The 23,199-nt window shown below is 38.8% G+C and overlaps 2 protein-coding genes across 3 annotated transcripts in view; both read right to left on the bottom strand.

Moving 5' to 3' along the window:
• Positions 1–1,740: 1,740 nt before the first annotated feature.
• LOC117495823 (GTP cyclohydrolase 1 2-like) lies at positions 1,741–3,622 on the bottom strand. Its single transcript, XM_034147361.1, has 6 exons — positions 3,370–3,622; positions 2,578–2,687; positions 2,391–2,446; positions 2,271–2,302; positions 2,106–2,190; positions 1,741–1,867 (listed from the first exon to the last, which is right to left on the bottom strand). The coding sequence occupies exons 1-6, from the start codon at positions 3,620–3,622 to the stop codon at positions 1,741–1,743; spliced, it is 663 nt and encodes a 220-aa protein (XP_034003252.1).
• Positions 3,623–7,059: 3,437 nt separating this feature from the next.
• The window catches only part of kank3 (KN motif and ankyrin repeat domains 3), a 29,085-nt gene continuing 12,945 nt past the window's right edge, over positions 7,060–23,199 (bottom strand). Inside the window, exons 2-12 of one of the 2 annotated variants that reach the window (XM_034147360.1) lie at positions 19,876–19,935; positions 18,349–18,435; positions 15,989–17,782; positions 14,758–14,860; positions 14,434–14,664; positions 14,071–14,161; positions 13,480–13,699; positions 12,572–12,714; positions 10,277–10,477; positions 8,758–8,859; positions 7,060–7,909 (exon numbers count right to left, since the gene is read on the bottom strand). In XM_034147360.1, coding sequence (XP_034003251.1) covers positions 7,847–7,909; positions 8,758–8,859; positions 10,277–10,477; positions 12,572–12,714; positions 13,480–13,699; positions 14,071–14,161; positions 14,434–14,664; positions 14,758–14,860; positions 15,989–17,782; positions 18,349–18,385 — 2,985 coding nt within the window. In that variant the 5' untranslated portion in view covers positions 18,386–18,435; positions 19,876–19,935 and the 3' untranslated portion in view covers positions 7,060–7,846. Of the gene's footprint in view, positions 7,910–8,757; positions 8,860–10,276; positions 10,478–12,571; positions 12,715–13,479; positions 13,700–14,070; positions 14,162–14,433; positions 14,665–14,757; positions 14,861–15,988; positions 17,783–18,348; positions 18,436–19,875; positions 19,936–23,199 lie in introns of those variants that run through there. The other variant, XR_004557216.1, reaches the window with a different exon arrangement.

Below are 23,199 nucleotides of genomic sequence, written 5' to 3'. Positions count from 1 at the left end.
ACTCTGGGTTTGGCGAATACCAGGAGAACGTTACCTGCCTGACTGCATTGTGCCAACTGTAAAGTTTGGTGGAGGAGGGATAATTCTATGGGTAGTTTTTCTGGGGTTGGCCTAGGCCCCTTAGTTCCAGTGAAGGGGATTCTTAATGCTTCATCTTACCAAGTCATTTTGGACAATTCTATGCTTCCAACTTTGTGGAAACAGTTTGGGGAAGGGCCTTTTCTGTTCCGGCATGACTGTGCCCCAGTGCACAAAGCAAGGTCCATAAAGGCATGGTTGGATGAGTTTGGTTTGGAAGAACTTGACTGGCCCGCACAGAGCCCTGACCTCAACCCCATCGAACACCTTTGGGATGAACTAGAATGGAGATTGCTAGCCAGGCCCTCTTGTCCAACATCAGTGTCTGACCTCACAAATGCTCTTCTGGATGAATGGGCAAAAATTCCCACAGACGCACTCCAAAATCTTGTAGAAAGCCTTCCCAGAAGAGTGGAAGCTGTTATAGGTGCAAAGTGGGGACCAACTTCATATTAAGGCCTAAGAATTTGGAATGGGGTGTAATAGAAGCTCCTGTAGGTGTAATGTGTAGGTGGCCCAATACTTTTGTCTATATAGTGTATATTATATGTTTCGTTGTTGGAGGAGCTCAGGACTTAAGTTTTTCATTGCCATATCTACACTGTAGCTACTGTGCACAATTAAGCCTTTGAATCTTTAATCTTTGTCGCTACGTACAGGTTTGTAACGTGCTGTGCACCTGTACATACTGCTATTGCAGCCAGAAAATAATTGTGTGTTACATTTAATCTCTAGAACACATAATATGCAATACTGATGAGCACCTCCATAGAAATATAGCCATGAAATACTCTCCATGAAATACCCTCCAACATAACCCAATATAAAAAGTACTTCAGTTTAGTTTGATGCTACACATTATTGCGAACATGTCAAGTTGAACTCACACACTCATCAAAAATGGTTGCTTTTGGGAACATTTGGGTCGGGACACCTAGGTTGTGATGACAACACCTTTACAATACTGTACATATGATAAACAATCAAACTATGAAAAACAATATATGTTTGCATGCACACGTGATATTTGTTAAAAACTAAATACTGGCTTATTACTGTGTTCTGTCCTCTGTGTTGGGAAGATAAGGCCTTATCACTGTCCTTTACTAAAGTCGGAAAGAGACAAACTTCCATTTTGTTCGCACTAAAAAATGCAGCAATGAACACATATCATTAAAGGGCAGCAGCGTTAAAAGCTGAGGCATCGAACACAAATCTTTATGATAATTAACAACCTGCTTCAGTTGATCCTTATAAAATAAATGTTATTTCTATTTTTAAAGGTCCTTTTTTTTCTTATGGATATGTATTTTGGCAAATGTATTCCCTTCGTATCGCTGATCATACTTATGTCTTATAGATGAAGGAGAGAATAGACATACAGGAAATTAGGAATCACTTTCATCTTTATTTTCAACATATATGTTTTTATACAATGGAGCTTCTTATTAGCCATTATATTTAATAAATAGAACCACATGATGATCATTTTACATTAGTGTAATTTAAATCTCTTACACAGCTACAGTAAACAAAGATATTAGCTCAAGTAAGAACGCCAATAACCGCAGCAGTTCAGACAATTAATGTCAATAAATACACAAAAAAAACATGTAAGTGGTTTAAACACTGTGCAATTCCCTCTGTTGAGGTAAAGACTTTTCACTTCTTTATAAGCGAAAGGAACTCCTTCCTGGTGGTGGGATTATCCTGAAATGTTCCCAGCATGACACTTGTAACAGTGCTGGCGTTTATCTTCTGCACACCTCTCATCACCATGCACATGTGGCTGAAATGCAAAAAGAAGGATATTTAAATTGGTGTAAAACATGATAATATGCCTTATGAGCTTGTGTGATACATTATTGGTGCAAATAACTCAGGTGCAAACAGCATGTTTGATGTAGCACTATCAAAGTAGCCATGATATAAAATACATCCAAAAGAGCTTTAGCAAAATCGTTCGGGTGAATTATCACCAAACAAATAATTTAATTATAGGGATGAAACAAAAGTTAAATACTCACACAGCCTCAATCACCACTGCTACTCCAGCCGGCTCCAGCGCCTCAGAGATGGCTGAAGCAATCTGTTTGGTGAGACGCTCCTGAACTGTGGAGAAAATGAAAGTATTATATGTTGTGTAAGGAAAAAGACAAACAATAACACGAAATAAGATTATAGTTGAATACCTTGAAGTCTCCTGCTGAAGATCTCAACAATTCTGAAATGATACAATAATCAAAATAAAAAAAAGATCATAATAAGTGAGTGTGCTTTGGTATGTGAGTGTTTTTTTAAATGTGTATTACCTAGCAAGCTTGCTGAGTCCAACTACCTTCTTGTTTGGGAGGTATGCTATGTGAGCCTGAATAATAGAAAAAAATAGTTCAAAATGCAGTATTTTTTCAGATCAAATACAAAAAGCTATAGTATCTTAGAATATTTGAAAGTAAAGTTCAATTTCAAGAACTTTAAATAACTTTGTCTAAAGATTACCTTGCCAAAGAAGGGCACCAGGTGATGTTCACAGAGAGAAAACAGCTCGATGTCCTTGACAATCACCATCTCATCGTGGTTTTCATCGAAGATTGCGTCATTCATGATATCTGTGAAAAAAAGAAAATAGGTTTACCCTTCTCTATTCATACACAAACAAATGAAAAGTGGCTGAGGATACATTTGAATATAATGTTTATCGCAAATCAAGTTTATCGTGTAAGAGCTCAAGAATGTGCAGTTGTCTCGTTAGAAATTAACAGTACTATGAACAGCACGCATGAAGAGTGCTGTGAAAAGCATCCTCCAGTTTTGCTCTTGTACTCAGTTGTGGATGCATCAATTCTAGAAAGCTGGATCAGGTTTTGGATGATAATGGATCAATCGTGTATCGATACAATTATTTTATAAATAACAATTTATAACATTGTTATCTATGCTTTAATTTGGTTTTGCAAAGTTATTAAAGCAATGTTTAGGTTGAGCCTTATGTTGCCTTAAAAAAAAGGATCAGTCTCTTCCACAAACTGAGGCTTACAACTTTTAGTTCCTGTACTGTAAAAGTCAGATCACTGCATCCCTACTTTTACCACTTTGGTACTTTTACACTTACAGTATCACTTCTATGATTTGTGTTAGTCTTTTCATAAATCTCCTATTTGTTCGTTACTTTGTATTCTGTTGCCGATTTGTACGCTAACTCAAATAAAACCTGACTTGCATTAGAACAGCCGAAGAGACACTCAAGTTTAGCACTATTTAAAACTTTTCTATCTGTAAGACTGTACTCACCTTGAGTGGTTTCTTTGTAGCCTTTGGTGAAGAACTGCATGGCTTTGGCTGCACGTAGGGGTGTACGTAGAAGTCCCTCCCGGTCGACGTCCTCTCCCAGCTCACCCAGTATGGTGGTATAAGCCTTCTCAATGTGAGACAGCTTGTTTGAATCTGTATCATCTTTGGAGTCCTTCTCTTTCTTGCACACACCATTATGTTTGCAGATGTACTTGTCTTCTCCGTTGATCTCTACGTCATGTTGGTACTCCATTCTGGCTCTTAGGTCAACTTTCAGTGAAAGATACTGCAGGGTAGAATGAAACAGGCCCAGTAGTAGACTGCTAGCTTGGTGCTCTCAGAAAGGCCGTCCCCTGGTTCTTATATCCTACTTTGGGGCCCTCAGGCTACTGCATCACTGAAGCCTCAAGACACCCATGCAGGAAATGATTACATGTGCATAATTGCTGATTTAAGCTCTCGAGTAAGCTTAAACTTTCACACTGACAAGGTATCTAATCACCACACAAATCAATTTCAAATTCCGTTTAATTAAATGCCATGAAACAGCATTTGACTGATCCTGTGATGAGTTCAAATACCTTGAAGTCCCATGCTCTGATTTGAGGTCACAGAACACTAGGTGTCTTTGAACAACCACCGCTCACATGCAAGCCTATCAGATTATTGTAAAGCCTTTGTCTAGATTGAGCAGTTGAATAAAGTTGAATTATATGTATTACTAAACATGAGGAACATGTCTGAACCATCCTTCATTTTACACTGTGAAAAAGTGGGGGACATTCAGAGAAGTGTACATTTATTGGATGTATTGTAATAAGCAGGAATGTGCTTTAGTCCACATAAAAAGTGAATTTCATAAACAAGAAGGATCAAAGATTAGTTGACATACAAAAATTGGAATACCACTAATGTACCATCGCTTTGAAACTTTTCTTGGACATCTTTCTACACACACTGCGTTTATTCTCTCAAGGAGTTAGGGTCTGGGTCAGGGTTTCTCTAATAGTTCATTGTTTCTAGCACTTGTTGTTTCACACCAAGCAGTTCTTGAGTTCAAGTCCACGCAGGCCGATTAATTTAGGACAGCTTAAATAAAGATCATACATTAGTCTGTTTGCTAATTGTTCCTGGTTGTTAATAGTTTTTCTGTACTTCCTGACTCCAATAGCCCAGAGCTTTGTTAACATTTATAGAAGATGGAAGGTGTTGCTCAGTGCAAACAAATGCATTTGCACTGACTATTTAATGATATTCCAACACTTATATAGCTGTCCATTTAATGTATGTTTCAGTCAGCTGTTTACACTGGAAACAAGAAGGAAAAATGTATTAAAAGTACTGTTAATCAGTCAACATCAATACTAAGAACTTTGTCCACATGATGACATCTGGAGCATCTTTATATCCAACTCAAAAAGCTCTTTGTTGTATAGGGGTTGGTGTTAAGGTTAAATAAGAGTTAGTTTTCTATTATTTTCCCCAGATTTACATGCGCGTTCCTTTTTTTTATTCCTAGAACTATATAATGGGTTTTCTCTACATACTGTAGTGTCACTAGGTCTGATATTTTACTTGGAAGTGTTGACAATATGACAGTCAACATTAGTGTGACCAGGATCCTACGATGACCATAACCAGGTGGTGTGAAGCGATATACATGAAATCTTTATCGTAGTTTATGTTGTTTTACATAAGAAGAATATGATTCAAAATGTGTTTGTATAATATCATTGTCTCTACTATAAACCAGTCCTCTTGAAGTAAAAATCTTTACTTTTCATAAAAGACTAACTGGCTATATCTTGTGATTTTTCTAACAGTCAAAATGCTGCCATGACTAATAATACATCAGTAAATGTTTAATGCATTGAGATTTGAAAACATAGTCTGCCCTATTTTGTTAATTTAAATGCATTTTTTTTCTATCAGCAAAATATCACAGCATCATAAACCAGGATTAGATCTCCCTTGATAAATTCACCATAACCAAAAGATGGATTAAACCTCACTTTCCGGTTAATGATTGTGACTGTCACCAGATGTCCTCATGGGGGCTGATATAAGACCAAGTATACGCATTATTCCACTTTGCCACCCAGTTTCATTCTTTCAGGACTTTACCTTTAAAGGTTGAAAATTAACCCAAACAGAAATAAAATATCAACATACACACATTATATCTATTCTGTATGTGAAGCTTGTAACTGTATAATACTTTAATTATATTGATTAAATGTATATATTAAGTAATGTTGATTTTGAATACCTGTCTTTGCTAATGATTTAATGTGTTGTGTAAGAGACCACTTTTCCAAAATCCACTTCTCCATGTCTTTTATACATAAGCATGTGTCCCCTCTGTGTAAAGAGATTCTGAAAGTTTCAGGACAAAAGATTCTCTCTCTTTTTGTCCTGATCCATTTATATAAAAACCTGTCTGAAAATGAGCTGATCAGATTTTGGCCACTTTATGATGTCATAATGATGTTTTTGGCTTGTGTAACCATTAGCCAATAACCAACCAAGGTAACCCCCCCCCCCCTTATCACCTGAATCTCCTCCTAGAGCACCATTGTGTTCTTTTTAACCAAATATCTCTCAGAGTGGCGTGGGGAGTGGATCCTTATTTTCATCTAAAGTAACAGACACAGAATCAGCACTTTTGAAACAGGGCTGAAACAGAGGGGATTATGGGATGCTACAATGCATGATCCGTTTGGTATTTGGAGCCAAACACTTCAGAGACATGTTTTGTATATATCTGAGACCTATAATATATTGATGAAAAACAGTATAATAGGGGACCTTTAAATCTCAATCTCTACATGTTTATAGAATAAAAATGTTTTTACACACATACCCAGAGAAACTGATAATGCTGCAATGGTCTCTTAATTGTTTCCAGAGCTGTACATCCCTTAGTTTATTTGCATGTTTAAAATCATTTATCAAGTTATCTCGTAATTTACATGCATATTAAATTAAATAAAGTCAAACTAAACTCTTTTACTATTGCTACAGTAAGAGACGCTGCATTTGGATGAGTTGTTCAAATTCAAACTGCAGTTTGGCTTTTATCCATGTATTTTATACCTGTTGTGTTTATTTTATTATCTTTGCTTTTTAAAATGCCTTTTTATAATGTGCTTCCACTGTATTTATTCTTCAATGTCTTTTATTTTATTTTGTAAAGCACTTTGGGTTGCCGTGTGCTGAAAGGTGCTGTATAAATGAACGTGCCTTGCCTATATGTTGATGCTAATGGTAACATACGTTTACATGAAAGACTTTGAATGCAGGACTTTTCTTTTTAACAGAATATTCCACACAATTGAATTTCTATTTAACCTAATTAAAATTATCCATGTACTTCGACCTCCCACAAATCCATTTCAGAAAGATTAAAACTATTTTGTCTATAAAGATTTTGAAATGACTTTCTTTTGAATTAACTTTTTCTAATTGTCTGTTTCCAGATGCAGACTTCAGGATTCATTCTTCCCTGTTCACCTCTGGTAGGAAAATAATATTACGATCAACCTTATTGTCAGTTTGGATTAATAATGCTTCACAGAAAATGTAGAAAACAAAATGATTTCAGAACACTTCTAGATGCATACCGTTAGTAAAAAAAAAAGTGTATCATCCCAAAATATTCGATGCTTGCAAAAACAACCGATTTCCATCAACTTTTATGTAAATATGTTTATTTCAGACATGAATATATATATATATTTATTTATATAAACTTACATTGCACGAACAGTTAGTGCAGACAAAGATGAAGGTGAAGATGTTTACAGATACGTTAACCAAGGCTACACAGAAAAAAAAAGAAAGAGTAGAAGAGTTGGGACGTGCCAAACCAGGGACTCCTGACTTTTCCCTGTGTTTTTTTATATATCTGTTGTAATTTATTGTCTTTTATTGTGATTGTAGTAATGTGTTTTTATGTGATTGTAGTATTTATTACATGTACAGCACTTTGGCCCGACCAAAAATCGCTTTTAAATGTGCTTTATAAATAAACTTTGATTTGATTTGATTTAGGGATCCAAGAGATGATCACTTTTCTGCACCGACAGTAACGCCTGGCCCATATTGGGCTGTAAGCTTACATTGAAACTTATTGGTGCAGGTTTTTTGACATGTATAATATCCCACTGGTGTGTATTGCCCTTAACAGTAAAAAATATTATAGGGAGTGCAAATAATAAATGTAAAGGTCTCTTCTCGTCACAGGTTTAATTTAAAACAAGCGCTGGAGACCTCATTCAGACATGCTAGGAGCTCATATTAGTCACGTATATTATATAACCATTCACAACTTTTATGAAAAAATAATATTTTCATATTAACAATACTTATAAATGCAGGACATATGGCAATATATAAATACATATATATTTAAGAAAATTCCAGTGGAGCGTTTAACAGCTCAGATCCAGTTAATGTGTTCGTCTACATGATCCTTTCAGTCTGAAGGCCAGGACTTGTGGGGGCTGGTGGGGCTTCTCGGCTGGGTCTTTGGACTCCCCTGGAAGACATTAAACACGTCAAATATTTCAATACCCTGCAAAGGATTACATTTTGGATGTTAGTTGGCAATTCTTTGATCAATTTACTTAACTTTTTAGAAAATCGATAACTTGGTTTGATTCATTTTTTAGGGAAAAACAATCTAAATCATCTGATTAGAGCTTCTTTAATGTGGGTATTTTCTGACTCTTCTATAACAGTCAAACTAATATTTTGTTGTTTGGACAAAACAAGACATTTGAGGAGGTCAAATGGGCTTTGGGAAACTCTGATTGGAAAATGTCTCGCAACAAACAACTCATTTCCTAATTTAATCGAGAAAATTATCAACAGTTTTTTATCCCAAAACAAAAATAATAATATGTTGCAGCACTGTTATTCAAATATTAATAAAACAAACTTGACGGGAGCTTGACAAAACCTATAGGGGGCAGCAGTGCCCCTTCAGATAGTGCTGCCCACACCCAAACTAAAGCTGAGAGCTGCTGAGGAACTGATCCAACCCACAGATCCAACCCAGATATGCTGTAGTGTGACCTGCACAGACGTCAGCCTTCTTGCGTACATGCCATTTCCCAGCAGATTTAAAGTTGATGGCTTTCAGATCTTTTAGCTCTTAAAACCAACAATGAATCACTTCTAAAACATTAACTCTTCACTCGAAATGTGTATCCTTCCTTTCCATGTTGTTTAAACAAAACCAGACAAGCCTGCATGAAAACTAAAAGGTGTATTTACCATATTTTAACCTGTTATTTCAGTTGTTTTGTTCATTCACATGTCATTTTTACAAGTGAGACTAAGCCATCTCCACAGAGGAAGAGGAGGGGGTGGAGTGGGACTCACCACAGCAGGCTGGGACTTGGCATAGTTCATATGGGCGTAGAGCAGCACAGCTGTGTCGTTGTGAGACGCTTCCAGTGCGATGGAAAGAGCATTGCTGCCATCCTACAGATAGAAGGAAGGAGAAACAGATAAAGTAGGAGTTTATTGACCCTTAAGAAAACAGAGGGCTTTTCACTTTGACATTGACCATGTGATCCGCACTGTACTTCTGTCTGGATGTGTGACATCACTTTTGTGAATGATGTTGGGGTAGCTAATTCATTCTCATCAGTGTTGTCCCTTTCATGCATCCCCGATTGTCCAGTAAACTTCATTTAACTACTTACCAGGAAACCGTAACGCTTTGCAACGAGTGATTCTAAAGACATTGGAGACTCTTTTTGTTCTCTAATTTGCATTCACCGCATTAACTATTTATCATGGTGTAAACTCGCCTACCATTGTTTAGCTAACAAGCTGTCCAGACAATACACACACACACTTTATGTTGTTACTTAGACCTAATTAGACAGTATTAAAGTAATTAAACCAAATAGGTGGACGCTTACACCTTGGGTTTAAAACGTAAAGCTTAATAAGGTTAAGCAATGGCCCTGCATAATTGTACATATAACTCTACTGTGTTTTACAGTGATGGTTTGCCATGCTGTTCTGGGTTTTTAGAGGACAGCAAAAGTGGGGGATTTTCGAAATCTTTTACACCCCCCCCCCAGTCCTGTCAGTCCAGCTGTGCTGCACTGAAACACAATCCAGGAGCTCCTACACTGAAGGGCCAACTCATTCATTGCACAGATGTGAATTCTCAAATATCTGTCTGACTGGCCTCTCCTCAAGCATGCAGAGCAATCCTCTGTGAAATCAATTTAAAACACAAAGCGAGAAATGTCCCAAGCAGCGAATGCGAAGAGTTTTGTTTTAGGTCGAATTTGAGAAAAAAGATAATGTACACGAACAAATCTACAACTATGTGATACAATTAAATTAAATAACTTTGGTACATCATGTATGTCAGTTCGGGACAAATGCGATTTTTTTGGTTTGAGGAAACAAACAGCTGCCGACTTGTGAATGGATCATGTGGTGAAGTATGCAGAGGACTCGTGCAAGAGCCTGCAGGGCAGAAATCTGCAAGTCTGCGGTTGGTAACAGAGGAGTTTTGGCTTTTTAATTCATCCCCTGAGGGGCTTGTGAGTATCCCAGGGATTGGGTTTCCTGTAAACAGCACTGATTTCAGTAAAAGGCAGAAGAAACTAATCTGATCGTGGCTCTTTAGCTCTAACAAAGGAAATCTTGAAAGAACAGAAACCAAAAAAGAGGTGGCAAGGAGAGGAAGCTGGAGAGACCAATTTCCCATGAGAAGCCATTTCCTGAGCACAGATTAAGCTGAATCCCAGACAAGCAAGTATTCAGATGTTTTCAGCAGTCAGAGAGTCCAACAGCTGGCCTCATCTGTAGGCTCAGCTCAAGTTACTGAAGACATCCCCTCAATCTGTGCATCAGCTAACTGTAAAAGCCTTACATTGTCAACAATGGATATGTCGCAACCAGGTTGTTCCAGGAGCAGTTTGACTATCTCAGCCCGGCCATGTTCACTAGCACACATCAGGGCTGTGGATCCCTCGTCGTCCTGCACGTTGACGTCAGCGCCGCACTCCAGCAGCGCCCGCACCATCTCCTGACGGCCGTGGCTAACAGCTAGCATCAACGCTGTCTGGCCCGCCTGCAAAGGTAAAGGATTATAAACACTTTTGCCAGTCTTCATTTGCACAGCTTCTCAAGTCACTTGTTCAAAGGGTCAATCAAGGACTTTTGCATTCAGTCATTCATCACATAAAACACCTCAGTCTAAAAGCTCATTCTGAAACACAGCAGAAAATATGAGTTAAATTCCTGATTCTAAAATGTATTGTGTGCCTCGTGTGTTGTTCCCCACGGCAACAATAACAAGCTTCAGTAATTGGGTTTATAGCCAGTGATGCTATAAATCCAGAGTCCTATGACTTGGCAGTGTGAAAGCCTGTCAGGCGCTGTGTCCAAACACATACTCTACACAACCTGATTAGATCAGGCAAAGAGATAAAACCACTTAAAAAGTGGATTCTCACGAATGTGTCACGTTACCCAACACATTTCTTTAACCCAATCCGATTTAAAACATATTACTCAACTGGCTCTGAATGTAGTGCTTCATTACAACAGGAAATGCTCTTAACAGAGAATAAAAAGCTTAAATCCCCAGAACACTGCCTACCTTCACTCTAACTAGCAAGGTGTTGAAGTGAAAACTAGTAGGGCTGTCAACAAATCCATCGGATGACAGGGGGAAGTTAAACCAGCCACTGTACACTGAGTTTACTGTGGCTTGTAGCAAAATCCACTTTTTCATGTATTTTATACATAAGCATCTCCTCCTAGAGCACCATTGTGTAACCAATCATCTCTCAGAGGGAGGTGGGGAGTGGCATTTTATTTTCATCTAAAGTAACAGACACAGAATCAGCACTTTTGAAACAGGGCTGAAACAGAGGGGTTTATGGGATGCTACAATGCATGATCTGTTTGGTATGTCGAGCCAAACACTTCAGAGACATGTTTTGTATATATCTGAGACTTCAAATATATTGATGAAAAACAGTATAATAGGGGACCTTTAAATTACGTTATGAGAGCCAATCACTGTCCGACCTGCAGAAATATTTATTTACCACCTGAACCCTTAAAGGTGGGGTAGGTAAGTTTGAGAAACCGGCTCGAGATACACTTTTTGTTATATTCCATGGAATGCTCTTAACATCCCGATAGCAATGAATATCCATAAAAAAAATGTCATCTGTGGAAGCCGTAATACTGTAAAAAGTACGACCAATCATTTTAGCCAGCCCGGCTAAAATAACTGGATGGCCTACCTGCCTGTCAGCCTTCCATCTGTGCACAAACTTATCTCGTGCCCTCATTGGTCATGTGCGCGTTCGTGTGTGTTGGAGGAGGGGCTCTGTAAGGAAGTGGCAGATTTTCTCCGGTTGTGTATTTTCAAATTCTAGCGCACTCGAGCTGGTTTCTCCAAAATGACCTACCCCACCTTTAACTGCAAACTACCAACATGCATTTAACTATGCATTTAGGTAGCACAAATGTCTAGACTGAAACAAGATAAAATGAACCCTGCAAACACTCATATGCCCCATTACCCATGAAAATAATGGATTAAGATGCACTTTTCTTCACCAGGAGTTGTCCTACTAAAGAGAGTTCTGTTGCTAAAGGGCATATCGACTAACTGACCAGAAGGTGTTAGTTCTAAAATGAATAAGTCATGTTGAACTACTTTGACGTTCTGTGTGCGTTAGTTCAAACGTTTTGCGTTTAAATGTCACATTATAAACCAGCAGGAAGGAATGCTGTAAAAACTCACTTTATCCAATGCAATGCTAGTAACAGATCATATTAGTGGATCATTCACCTCCCTTACACCTTTTTTTATGTATTTGGCTGTAATATGTAGAATCTATCCTGTGTTCTGGTTCAAAGTAAATGCTTTTACATTTACAGTTTAAATCAGATTTAATTAATTTAACAAAGCCAGCTGAGCCAGGCTTGACTCTTTTAGGTGATTAAATGCTTCAGGGTGTTGGAGCTGACTACAGACAGAACAGTAAGTCTTTGTTTTCTCATTTTCCAACACGTGGTTGTTCACACTTTTCAGGTGATACCTTTTTTAATTCAGGACATGCAGATAAGTAATGAGTGCAGTAAAATGACCGTGGGAACATGACATCAGTAACAGTGTGTGTGTGATGAAGTGCTGATGACTTGCCTGGCTGGCCTTGGCGTTGACGTTGCCTTTACTGAAGAGCCTCTTGACCACAGCCATGTCGGCCTCCTCCTTCACAGTGGAGAGGGCAGCCAGCATGATGGCCGTGTAGCCCGCCTTGTTCTGCTTATCCACACTGCACACACCTGCAGGGAGCGCATAAAACATTATCAGCTGAATTGGAAATGTATATTTATAATGCATTTTTCTGATAATAAAAAATAGCAGATAAATTATCAGCAGATAATACTTTATTTATATTTGGTCAAGTCTAAGATAACTAAAGTAATATTAAATCATTCGTCTTTGCATACTACCGTTTATTTTACCCAGTTTCTTAACCTCAGGAGTTTAAAACTAGAAGTTTAAAACTCCTTTTAAATTTTAAAATTATAGGCAAGGGCCAAAAAATATTTCATATCGTAAATTCCCAGTTCATTAGGTAAATATGCAAGTGCACCAATATACCGTACCTTTTTCTACTTACATATGAAAAAAACATTTGCTCAGTCCAAAAACCGAAAGATAATCAAGTGAGTATAAATCGAAACAGAAAACTAAGAAATCTCAGTATAAGAATTGTATTAAGTAATTTTCTAAGGTAATTGTTCTGTACATGCAGCTCTTATCGGTTTAGTTTGACTAAAATAATAAATGTTAGTTTCTCCAACAATCCATCATCATCTGCACTTCATGTAACATTCTTTTTGACGTCTATGTGAAAGTATTTCTTTCACACCCTCACACTACAAGAAAGAATATTTAGCTTATGTTTTTTATCTGACAATACCCTATTTCCTTCCAATTGACTCAGAGACCTGGGGTCCCTAGATGAGAGGTCAGCAGTTGTATTATTTACTTGGTTAGACATTTAATGGTGTACTGTGGATTATTTTCAGAAGGGCACTGACTTGTGTCCAGCAGCAGCCCCACCACCCCGAAGTTGGAGTGGGAGACGCTGTAGTGGAGTGCAGTGTTTCCATTGCCGTCGGTCATGTTGACCACGTGCTCCAGCAGCACAGACGACACCTCGGAGAACGCCATCAGGTAGTCCGAGACCCGAGGAGGCAGAGCCATCTTGGCGCTGGAGATACGGAACCACTCGAGCTGCACTGTGTGGGTGCTGGAGAGCTGGTGGTGAGGGGGGGTATATAAAGTAAGTTTAGATTACACAAGATACGTAAACAGAAACTGCTGAATCTCAGCAGCTGAAAAAACAAGAATCTGTTATTGTAGTCAGTGGTTGATATTGTCCATTTATAATGTGCATTGTTCTAAAATTGGCCATTTTAGTTAGTATATCTTTACACAAATACTTTTGACTTTTATTCAAGCAATGTTCTGAATGCAGAACTTTGACTTTTAACACTATTTCAACATATTGGTATTACTGCTTTTACTTAAATAAAGCAGTCTTACAACTATCATCAACTTGGTTAAGTGTTAAATTAAAAGGTGTAACTAATTGATATAATAAATAGAAAAAGCATGCAGGGACGCACCACTTCCTTACTCTTCAGTGTTTTTGGGTCATCGTTCAGGTGGTTCTTCAGAATGAGGCAAGCTTCTCTCATTTTTGAGCTCAGCTCAAACCTTTAACAAACAATGTGGGATGTTGAAACACAAAACAAATACCTGCTTTCTTTACATAGTTTCAATTTTATACAATTGTATGTGGATTTTGCCATTTATGTCTTTGTTCACTTTTTATATATTAGGAAGACTGTCATCCAACATGGTTTTGGTTACATTCATATAAATACAATTTAATCGGGAAACTACATTTACACATTTTGAGCCTTGTGTTCTGAAACTGAATTCATCAATAAAGCGAATGTATATTTCTGTACTGAGTAACAACCTACTTCTCTTTCACGGCATCGGAGGAATAATTTGACGCGCTCAGGGTTTCCTCATCAGTGTCACTCTCATCCAGGTTGACGTTTCTTTCCTCGTCCGATGTTTCTTCCTCCAGAGCCGCCTCATCCTCCTCGGTGCTGTCCAAGCACTCACCCTCTCCACTTTCCCCAGATGAACTCCCATCTTCCTCCTCTTCTTCTTCATCCTCCTCTTCTTCACTGGATGTTGATTCATACCTGGGAGACACACACGTTTGTTATTTCCAACCTCTAGACTGTCTGCTGCCCTTATATTATTTTAACTGTGGGAAAATAAATAATGTTACCCACCCTCCATTTAGTATGCCAACAAACTGCAGGCTCTTCTTGCCAGCGGTGCGATTCTCGCCTGAGCTACTCCCATCCTTCCTCTTCATGATGGATTTCAGCATACCTGTTACCATAAAGGAAGTAGACAGGTCAAACAGAGAAACACACAACTGACATAATGTAAAAAAAAAAAAAATGTGTGGCCTCCATGTGGACTTAACAACATTGTGCTGACGTCTTGGTTATTGATCTTTATGCGCAGAATGTGCAAACAAAGTTGTTTAACACTAGAACCTCCAACGGGTCAATTTTACCCGCAGCTGTTTTTTGATTGTATGTAACTTTTTTTCAATAAAATATGAAAGTCTCCCAGTCCGTGACTTTTCCTGAAAGTGTGTTATGTAGCACCCTCTGTTGTAAAAAATGGTCAATATGAAGTCAGATTGAAAAAATCGCCAAAATAAATTGCCATTTATACCTATACCCGCCAGCGGGTAATATTTACCTCATAGAAAATGCAGCGTAAACATGACGTGTTGCTATAGCAACGCCTTTTGTCTACTGCGGTTCCTTATAGATAGATAGATAGATAGATAGATAGATAGATAGATAGATAGATAGATAGATAGATAGATAGATAGATAGATAGATAGATAGATAGAGAGAGAGAGAGAGAGAGATAGACAGATAGATAGAGAGAGAGATAGACAGATAGATAGTTATAGATAGTTATAGATAGATCGATAGATAGTTATAGATAGATAGAGAGATTTGTACCTAAACAAAACACAAGTCTAACACCAAGCGTTTAAATCAGCACTGGTAGCGATATTTTATACTATGCTATCTGCACAAACTATATCATATGAAAAGCTGAGAGTCCACAGATTCTATTGGTATAAGTTTCATCCCTGTGCGATCCAAACTCACTGTTCTGCATGATAAATAAAAGAACATTGTACCTTGAAAATCAATAGCGGGTAAATGTTACCCGTTGGCGGTTTTAGGTATACAGCGACCTAGTGTCTTCTAGTGTTCAAGCTCATTCTTGTTGACCCCTTAATTTAGTACCAAATTACAAAGTGAGATAGACTTTCTTGGTAACTTGTTCTAGAACTTGGTGCAGGAGGCACGTACTAATGACTTTTGTACCAATATCATAAAAACTTCTACATTTGATGTTTTTTGTGAAGAAGGACTACATATGTTGTCCTGACTTAAAACGCATTTTTTGATTTCTGTAAGTGCTCACCTGTCTTGGTGTCACTGGCTCCAGTCTTCTCCTCTTGGTCGTCCTCTTTGTTATCGGCTGTACTGACCACCTCTTCTTCAGGTGAGACCTTGTAATCGGCGATGGTCAACTGTCTTTTCTTTAAGACTGTAACTCTCTTCACCTCCATCTTTTCCCCAAACAAGTTCTCCCATTGGCACCCAGTGCTGACCACTGCAACAGGAGCTGGTTCTGCCTTTTCCTCTGCAGCATCAGTTTGGGTGAATTGTTCGATGTGATCTGCTGTTAAATTCTCACCCACGCATGCATCGCTCACCTCAGGACGGCACAATACTGCAGCATGTTTTAATACAGCAGTCGTTGTCTCTACCTGAGCATGTGTCATGTCTGGTTTAGCAAGAACCCCCTTCTCAAACGTGACCTTGGAGGTGTTCTCCTCCATCTTGGCTTGAAGGATCCCCATGTCTTTGTCGGCCACACTCAACCGGTCCTCTAGAGCCACAATGGACTCCTGCTGGAATTTAATGGTGTCCTGTAAGGTGTCGATTTCCCGCTGTGCCTCGCTGGTCAGCCCGAGTAGTGACTCCATAACCCAAACCGCAGCCTCTTCTGTCTCCACACTGGCCTGTACCCCCTCCTCATGAACCAGGTGGGCCTCAGTCCCTGTGCCTGTCTCACAAACATTTACCTCTGTGCCCTCAGAAGCATCTTTCACCCCCTGGCTGTAGTAAAAAACAACTGAGTTCATTGGCGCGTCGCCCCCAACAGAAACAGTTTTCTTCTCCACAACAGATACTTTTTCTGGAGCTTTTACAGAAACTTTGGATGAAGGTTCTGTAGCTTTCTCGTCCTTCCCCTCAAATCTCTCAGTCAGCCTTTTCAGCTCACCAGATTTTCCGAGGCCTTTCTGTCCAGGTGAGGTTGGTGCATTCAATCGACTGTGGATACTGTGGTCCGCTTGAACGGTCTCTGTGGTTTGGGTAGACGTCTCTGTGGACTGCTGCTTCTGCTGGGCCGCCTCCATGGCTGCCTTCTTCTCCTGCAGGGCTAACAGGAGCATGTCTTTCTCCGCCCGAAGCTTGGCCACCTCTTTCTCAAGCGCAGGAACACCCTTCACCCTCTCTTCCATCTCCTTCAGCTGTTTCAAGGCGGTGGCCATCTGCTCTCTAACTGTCTGCAGCTGGCTGGGTGGGATGGGAGTCATTGTGGCCCCAGCAGCTGGAGTGTTGCGCCCAGAGTTCTGAGGACTGGGTTTAGTCCAGTTACTCTGCAGGAGCTGAGTCGATGGAGAGGGTACATGATGTTTGGGGGGATCTGCGAGCTGGAGACGCACCCCGTTTTGGTGCTGGTGGGATTGTTCCTGTTGGAGCCGCCGGCTGGTTTCCAGAAGAGTCCGCTCCACTCTGGGGTTGCGCTGTGGTGGAGGAGGCGGCACTTTGGCTCCAGCTGACAAGGGGGGGACACTGAGGACGGCCACAGGGGAAAGACAAAGCGATTCGCAGGGGGCTGACCCGAGGCGGTTGCGTGGTGGCGGCGGGGGAGGAGCTCTGCCATCCTCACTGGCCGGGGATGCGAGAGACTCTGTGGATGTCCATCCACTGTTACGCCCCCCCACACTCCGCTGGGAGAGTTTGAGCCCCCGGCCAGGGCGGCGGGAGCTGACAGGAGCCCGACGGAGATTGTGCCCACTTTCTATCTCTTCTACATACTTGAGGAAGTCCAGATCCAGCTGGAAACCATACGGAGTCTGGACGGAGTACGAGCCCGGCTGCTCAGCCTCCTCCTGACTGGAGTAGATAAACGGAGAGCCCAGATCTGAAGGGAAGAAGACATGTGAACATGTGAACAAATAATATAGCTACATTGTTAGTACGTAAAGATGGTTTGAGTTCACATTTAGTGTGTTACATCACAACGCGTTGTTAGCTCCTAAAACACTTGCATACCTATTTTTGGGGGAACATTGAGATTCTTAATTGTTTACATTCATGTCTAGCTTGATAATAAAAGTACTCATGTTTTAATATAAATACAATACTTTGGGTATATTTGATCATATATTGGAGCTGGTTCAGTTTGCGAACTTTCCTGTTTACTCTACAAGCAACATAAATGCACATCAAACTATTTCATATGTGTTTTGATTCCTGTGTTTTACGGCATTGTGAACCCATCTCAATGTAGTAAACGCCACGACCTGCTTCTGTCAGGTTAAACAATAGCAGGATATTACAACAACATTAAAAAACAATACCCAAGTATACTGTAACACCCAAATCTCATCTCAATAAGAAGCCTAAATATTTACATATGCACAACCACAAAATAAATTGGTAAATGGGGTTATAATGCAAAATACTTTTTTAAATGCAGTTTCTTACCAGGCAGCTTGGTGTTAACTTGTACCGACTGAGTCATTTTTCAGGACTGGGACCTTTCAGCAGACACAGCTTCAAATCAACACCTGGCTAAAGAATAAAAACAGTGACGTGAATGCATTTGTCATGAATGATCTTTACCAAGAGGAAGTAAGGGGATGTCGCTTTTTAAAACACTGCACAGTAGTTTCGTGAAAGATTGGCACAAGTCAATAAATGGGCTTTGTTTTTAATATATATACGTTTTTTTGTAAGTATCAGAAATTCCCATGAACATTATTTTGTTATTGGGAGACACATAACAAACACGTTGCTTTAGAAGCCTTACTTTTTCTTTTGAAACTTTGTGACTGAATTGTGAACAGGGTGAATTCCTTGCTTTCAGAGATAAAGAGGTTTTGTTAAAGGGATTGTTTGCTTTTCCTGGTTTTAGTTGGTGTTGAAGGCTGTTGAGCCTGACATCATCCATACTGTGTGTGTGTGTGTGTGTGTGTGTGTGTGTGTGTGTGTGTGTGTGTGTGTGTGTGTGTGTGTGTGTGTGTGTGTGTGTGTGTGTGTGTGCACACGTGGGTTTTAAACTTTCAAGCTCTCTCCTTCACTAGAAGTTGCTTATAGGAGGATCTTCACAGTAGACTTTGTTAACGATAACAGTTATTTTAAGTCATAAAGAAGGCAAGTTAAATGGCTAATTTCAAAAATAAGTTAGTGTGTGAGTTTGTATTTAAAGATACTTCTGGCTCACAGTGAAGTTGGCAGTCAGGGGAAACACCCCAGAACAAAGTCAACAACAAAGAGCTGAACATTGTCGAAAAACCACAAGACAGCCGCTCCACTAATGATAGCATCACACCATCCAACTGAGAAACCACAGGATCCTTCCTCAGCACAAGACCGCTGAAACCTGACATACATGGCGCTGACATTTATAATTTCCTTTGAGCATGATGTCTATTTATTTAGACACATGAGACAAAGTAACTTTAATGGGAAAGACTACATAATTGAAAAAGAAATCTACAATGATTGAAAAACAAAGCACTAATGTTCTCCTCAAAGTTTCTTTATTTCTTCTCCCTATTAATATTGTGGGTTTTCTGTGGGAGTTGTTCCTTCTCCGCAGCGTAGGTCTAAGCACAGAGGGTGTGGTATACTGTACCCCATGTAAAGCCCCCTGAGACATGTGTAATTTGTGATATTGGGCTTTATAAAGAATAATTTGTTTGATTTAAAAAATAACATTCTAACTGTTAATAAGATTTTAGTTTAAAGTTATAAGTAATCCATATTATTCTCAAAGGGACTGTAGCTGTGAACGGTTTGGGCTTTTCTTTGTATTATTTTATTCTGTTAGTTTCAAACAGACAGGAAATACTTCCTGTGTTTCAGCAAAGAAGCAGAGATGTTTGTTCTAACAGCAAATGTACATCTGCATTAAATGGATACTTTATGGACAATTGTAAAACTAGTTCAGAAATAGCGTTAACTTTAATATAACAAACTGTAAAATAAATGGTGTGTTGAGAAGTTTACCTCTCTCAGCCGCTCAGTGAGCGATTCAGGCTGGTTTGCTCCTTCCTGCTCCACTCAGCCCTGAGACACAGAGAAATCCACCATTAGAAACACATCAGGTACCATCACTGCAGCATATTAATCATATAACCATGAGCCTTCACATTAACCAAGCCTCAGAAAACAAAAACAGATATGCTTGTTTACCACCATCAAAATACCAAACCAGTGAATATGCTGTGGAGAATGATGTTCATTCCCCAGTAAAGCTACCTAACACCTCCTGATGAGACGTGTATACATGTACATTCTTTTAACAATATGTCACCAATGTGAACATTTGAAATAAAGTGAATCTAGAGTTCTGACTGTTATCCATGTTGGGGTGTTGGAATATACTGGGATTGACAATAACCGTGATATTTAAAAGAAAATATATATATTGATTTAATGTTAATTATACACACTATATAATATTATTTAAAAAATCCAGCCCCTCTTACACTATGATACAGTTATGGTTGCTCTCTGCAACTCAATAGATACATTTATTTGCCAAAGAATATACAAAAAAAAAAAGTAAGAATAGATCATATTTGTTAAGTGTTATTATGGTAGAATTACTATTCTTGTGGTACTACTGCCGTATTAGGCCCATATTGAGCAGCGCATATTAAGACCAAAACTCATGTACAACAACTTCCTTACTTGCAATAAATAAGCACTAATTAGAGGGTTATTGAGGAAAAACTCTCAACTAATGGCCTATTACTTGTAGAATATGGTCGTGTAGAATAAGGCATTAATAAGTGTTTTATAATCCAACTTTATTTATATAGCACTTAAAACCTCCATACATAAAATATAAAATCACACAGCTCAGCTCACAAAATATAAAAATAAGTATAAAATCACATAAAAGATACGAACACAAAACAAACCAGAATAAACGTAACAATTACACAATAAAAATACAAACATCAAAACAACCATATAGTAAAAACAATAGACCACTGAAAGCAAATAAAAGCAACAATCTACTTGTTTATGAATGCTAAGGAGAAAAGGTGGGTTATAATGACTAATAAAGAGCCAATATACTGCTAATATGCATGTTAATTAACAACTAGTTGATGGTGAATTTGTGTACCTTAATATAAAGTGTTACTTATTTTTCTTTAGAAATTCAAGTATATTTTTAATCTCATCTACACATTTCCCCATGACCAAACACGATACACCACCAAGAGAAGTTAGAGAAGAGAGGAAGAATAACATTTAAAAAATGTAGTGCTGGACCACAGGACACTGGTATTCACTGGGAAAAGGTGTTTATCCTCATTCACCACCACAAACATCACTATCACGTGTGAATGGGTTCATAAAGGAAATGATAGGTGTCTGCTTTCTATCTGAATCACTAAAACTGATGCGTTTTCTAAAGACTTCTACAGAAAAACAACTTTTAAAATAGAGAGAAAGATGGACAGATCGGCCTTTGAAATAACGTACAGTCTGAGGTACAGTAACCTGTACACACACTCAAACCTCACATACATGAAGTCATTCATTTAGTTTTAAACACACAGATGTGTTTCCAAGCAGCCTCAAGCACATTCCTCACAAACGCTGTTGCAACACGCCGGTCGTCCTTCTGGCTGACTGACTACTGATAACCTATAAACACACACACACACACACACACACTCATCTGTCAGCTGGAACTGCAGCACACAAACAGTTTATTGACAAAGTAAAGGTCGCAACAATCCGACAGGCATCTGACTTATTATCACAGATTATATTATAATTTATAATGCGTGGACAATGGCTGAATTAAAATGTGCTGAAAATAAAGAAGAACGAATCGCTTCTAACTGCTTACAGCGTTTCTGCTCAGTGTCTTCTTATCAGCCGCAGCTCTTTTCCTGCTCAGTGTTTCTGTCAGATTCTGCCCTCAGGTCAAGGCACAGTAAACATGATGCTGCAGGCAATCATTACCAAGTTATCCTAAAAAGTTGTCAAGGATGGGACCTCACCTTGTTGGTTTACTGAGTTTGTTTAGGATCAAATAAAAGCTTACCGTTGCAATTAACCGATTCCCATAAGAGCTGTGATATGGTGTGAATCAATTAAACAAAGCGTTTTCAAAGAGACAAAACAAAGAGCATATGAACTTCTAGGAAAGAGTCGATGGGATCATCATGATTATTGACGGACAGAAACATACAAAGCGGCATGTTTTCTGCACAATATGAAAATATGCAGGAACTATACATCTATATCTTAATGACGCCAAATGTAACATGGCAAAGGATGCAAAGCACATGTGACGATGAGAGATTCACTGAGACATGCTGCAGTTAAAGAAAGTATCAACGTCAGAAAGTATGAATCCGTTTAGAAATGCTGGAGAATCATACTCATATTTGTATGCATCCCCATATCATTAATAACCGTTCGGTTGCCATCCTTAAAACATTGATGAACGTCTCACAAGATCAACCAGCTACTCAATACTCTGAATATAATCTCTCCTCTAACAAGTGAAAACACAACATGGACACTGAAGGACAGAAAGAGGAGCTCAGTTTAAGCTTCATGCCTTTCCCACTTCAGGAACCTAAGAAACGGTAACAGACGTCTCCAGAATATTTTTGTAGAAACACAAAGCAGAACCTGGATATTTTTTTTAAAGGTTCTTTAAAAATGTAGGTTTTCAGAAGCTCTGGGATACGGGCCAAACACCATTCAAGTGCCAGAGCTTATTATCAAGTATCCTATTTTCTAGGATAAATCATTGGGTTCAAAGTAGGGCTGCACAGTATGAGGAAACGTTACCGCAATATATAATATACAACAGTCTCTCACAATTTAAGCTGCGATGACAAAAAACACACAAATATATATTTATATACCAATTTCTTCATGAAATGGTTTCACCATTTATACAGTCTATGGGTATCAAACATGTTTTTTAAACTAGAGGAATGACAGCAGCAAGGGCTGTGGATCATTTTCTGTAGAGTATTATTCATGAAACTGTGTGTTGAAAAGTTAATTGGACTGTTAAACAAACAAAATTAACCCCAGACAGTTGAGGCTTTCCCCCTCCACACGTTTATTCTTTTTTCTATCCTCTTCATTATCCTTCGATGAAACATTTTTTATTTGTTTTCTCCTCTCTTTCTTTCCCCCCTATTTACTCTCTTCATCTCTACCCTCCTATCCTCACATGACTCATTTCTCCTTCACCCACTCCTTTTCTCTCACACACACACAAACACATCTCAAGTGTTGCTGTTTTTCTCTCTGATTTGATGAAAGACAGCAAATTACAGACTT

This window comes from Trematomus bernacchii, unplaced genomic scaffold, assembly GCF_902827165.1.
Source record: "Trematomus bernacchii unplaced genomic scaffold, fTreBer1.1, whole genome shotgun sequence".
In the NCBI taxonomy this organism is placed as follows: domain Eukaryota; kingdom Metazoa; phylum Chordata; class Actinopteri; order Perciformes; family Nototheniidae; genus Trematomus; species Trematomus bernacchii.
Note: the sequence above shows the minus strand (reverse complement) of the source record. Positions and strands in the feature narration are given on the sequence as shown.

Bases quoted from the DNA above. Each gene is read 5' to 3' on its own strand.
- LOC117495823 (XM_034147361.1), bottom strand. From the start codon at position 3,622: ATGGAGTACCAACATGACGTAGAGATCAACGGAGAAGACAAGTACATC. The intron at 2,447-2,577 runs GTAATCTTTAGA...TCTATTATTCAG, and splicing joins TGGTGCCCTTCTTTGGCAAG to GCTCACATAGCATACCTCCC. The intron at 1,868-2,105 runs GTGAGTATTTAA...TTTGCATTTCAG, and splicing joins GCAGTGGTGATTGAGGCTGT to CCACATGTGCATGGTGATGA.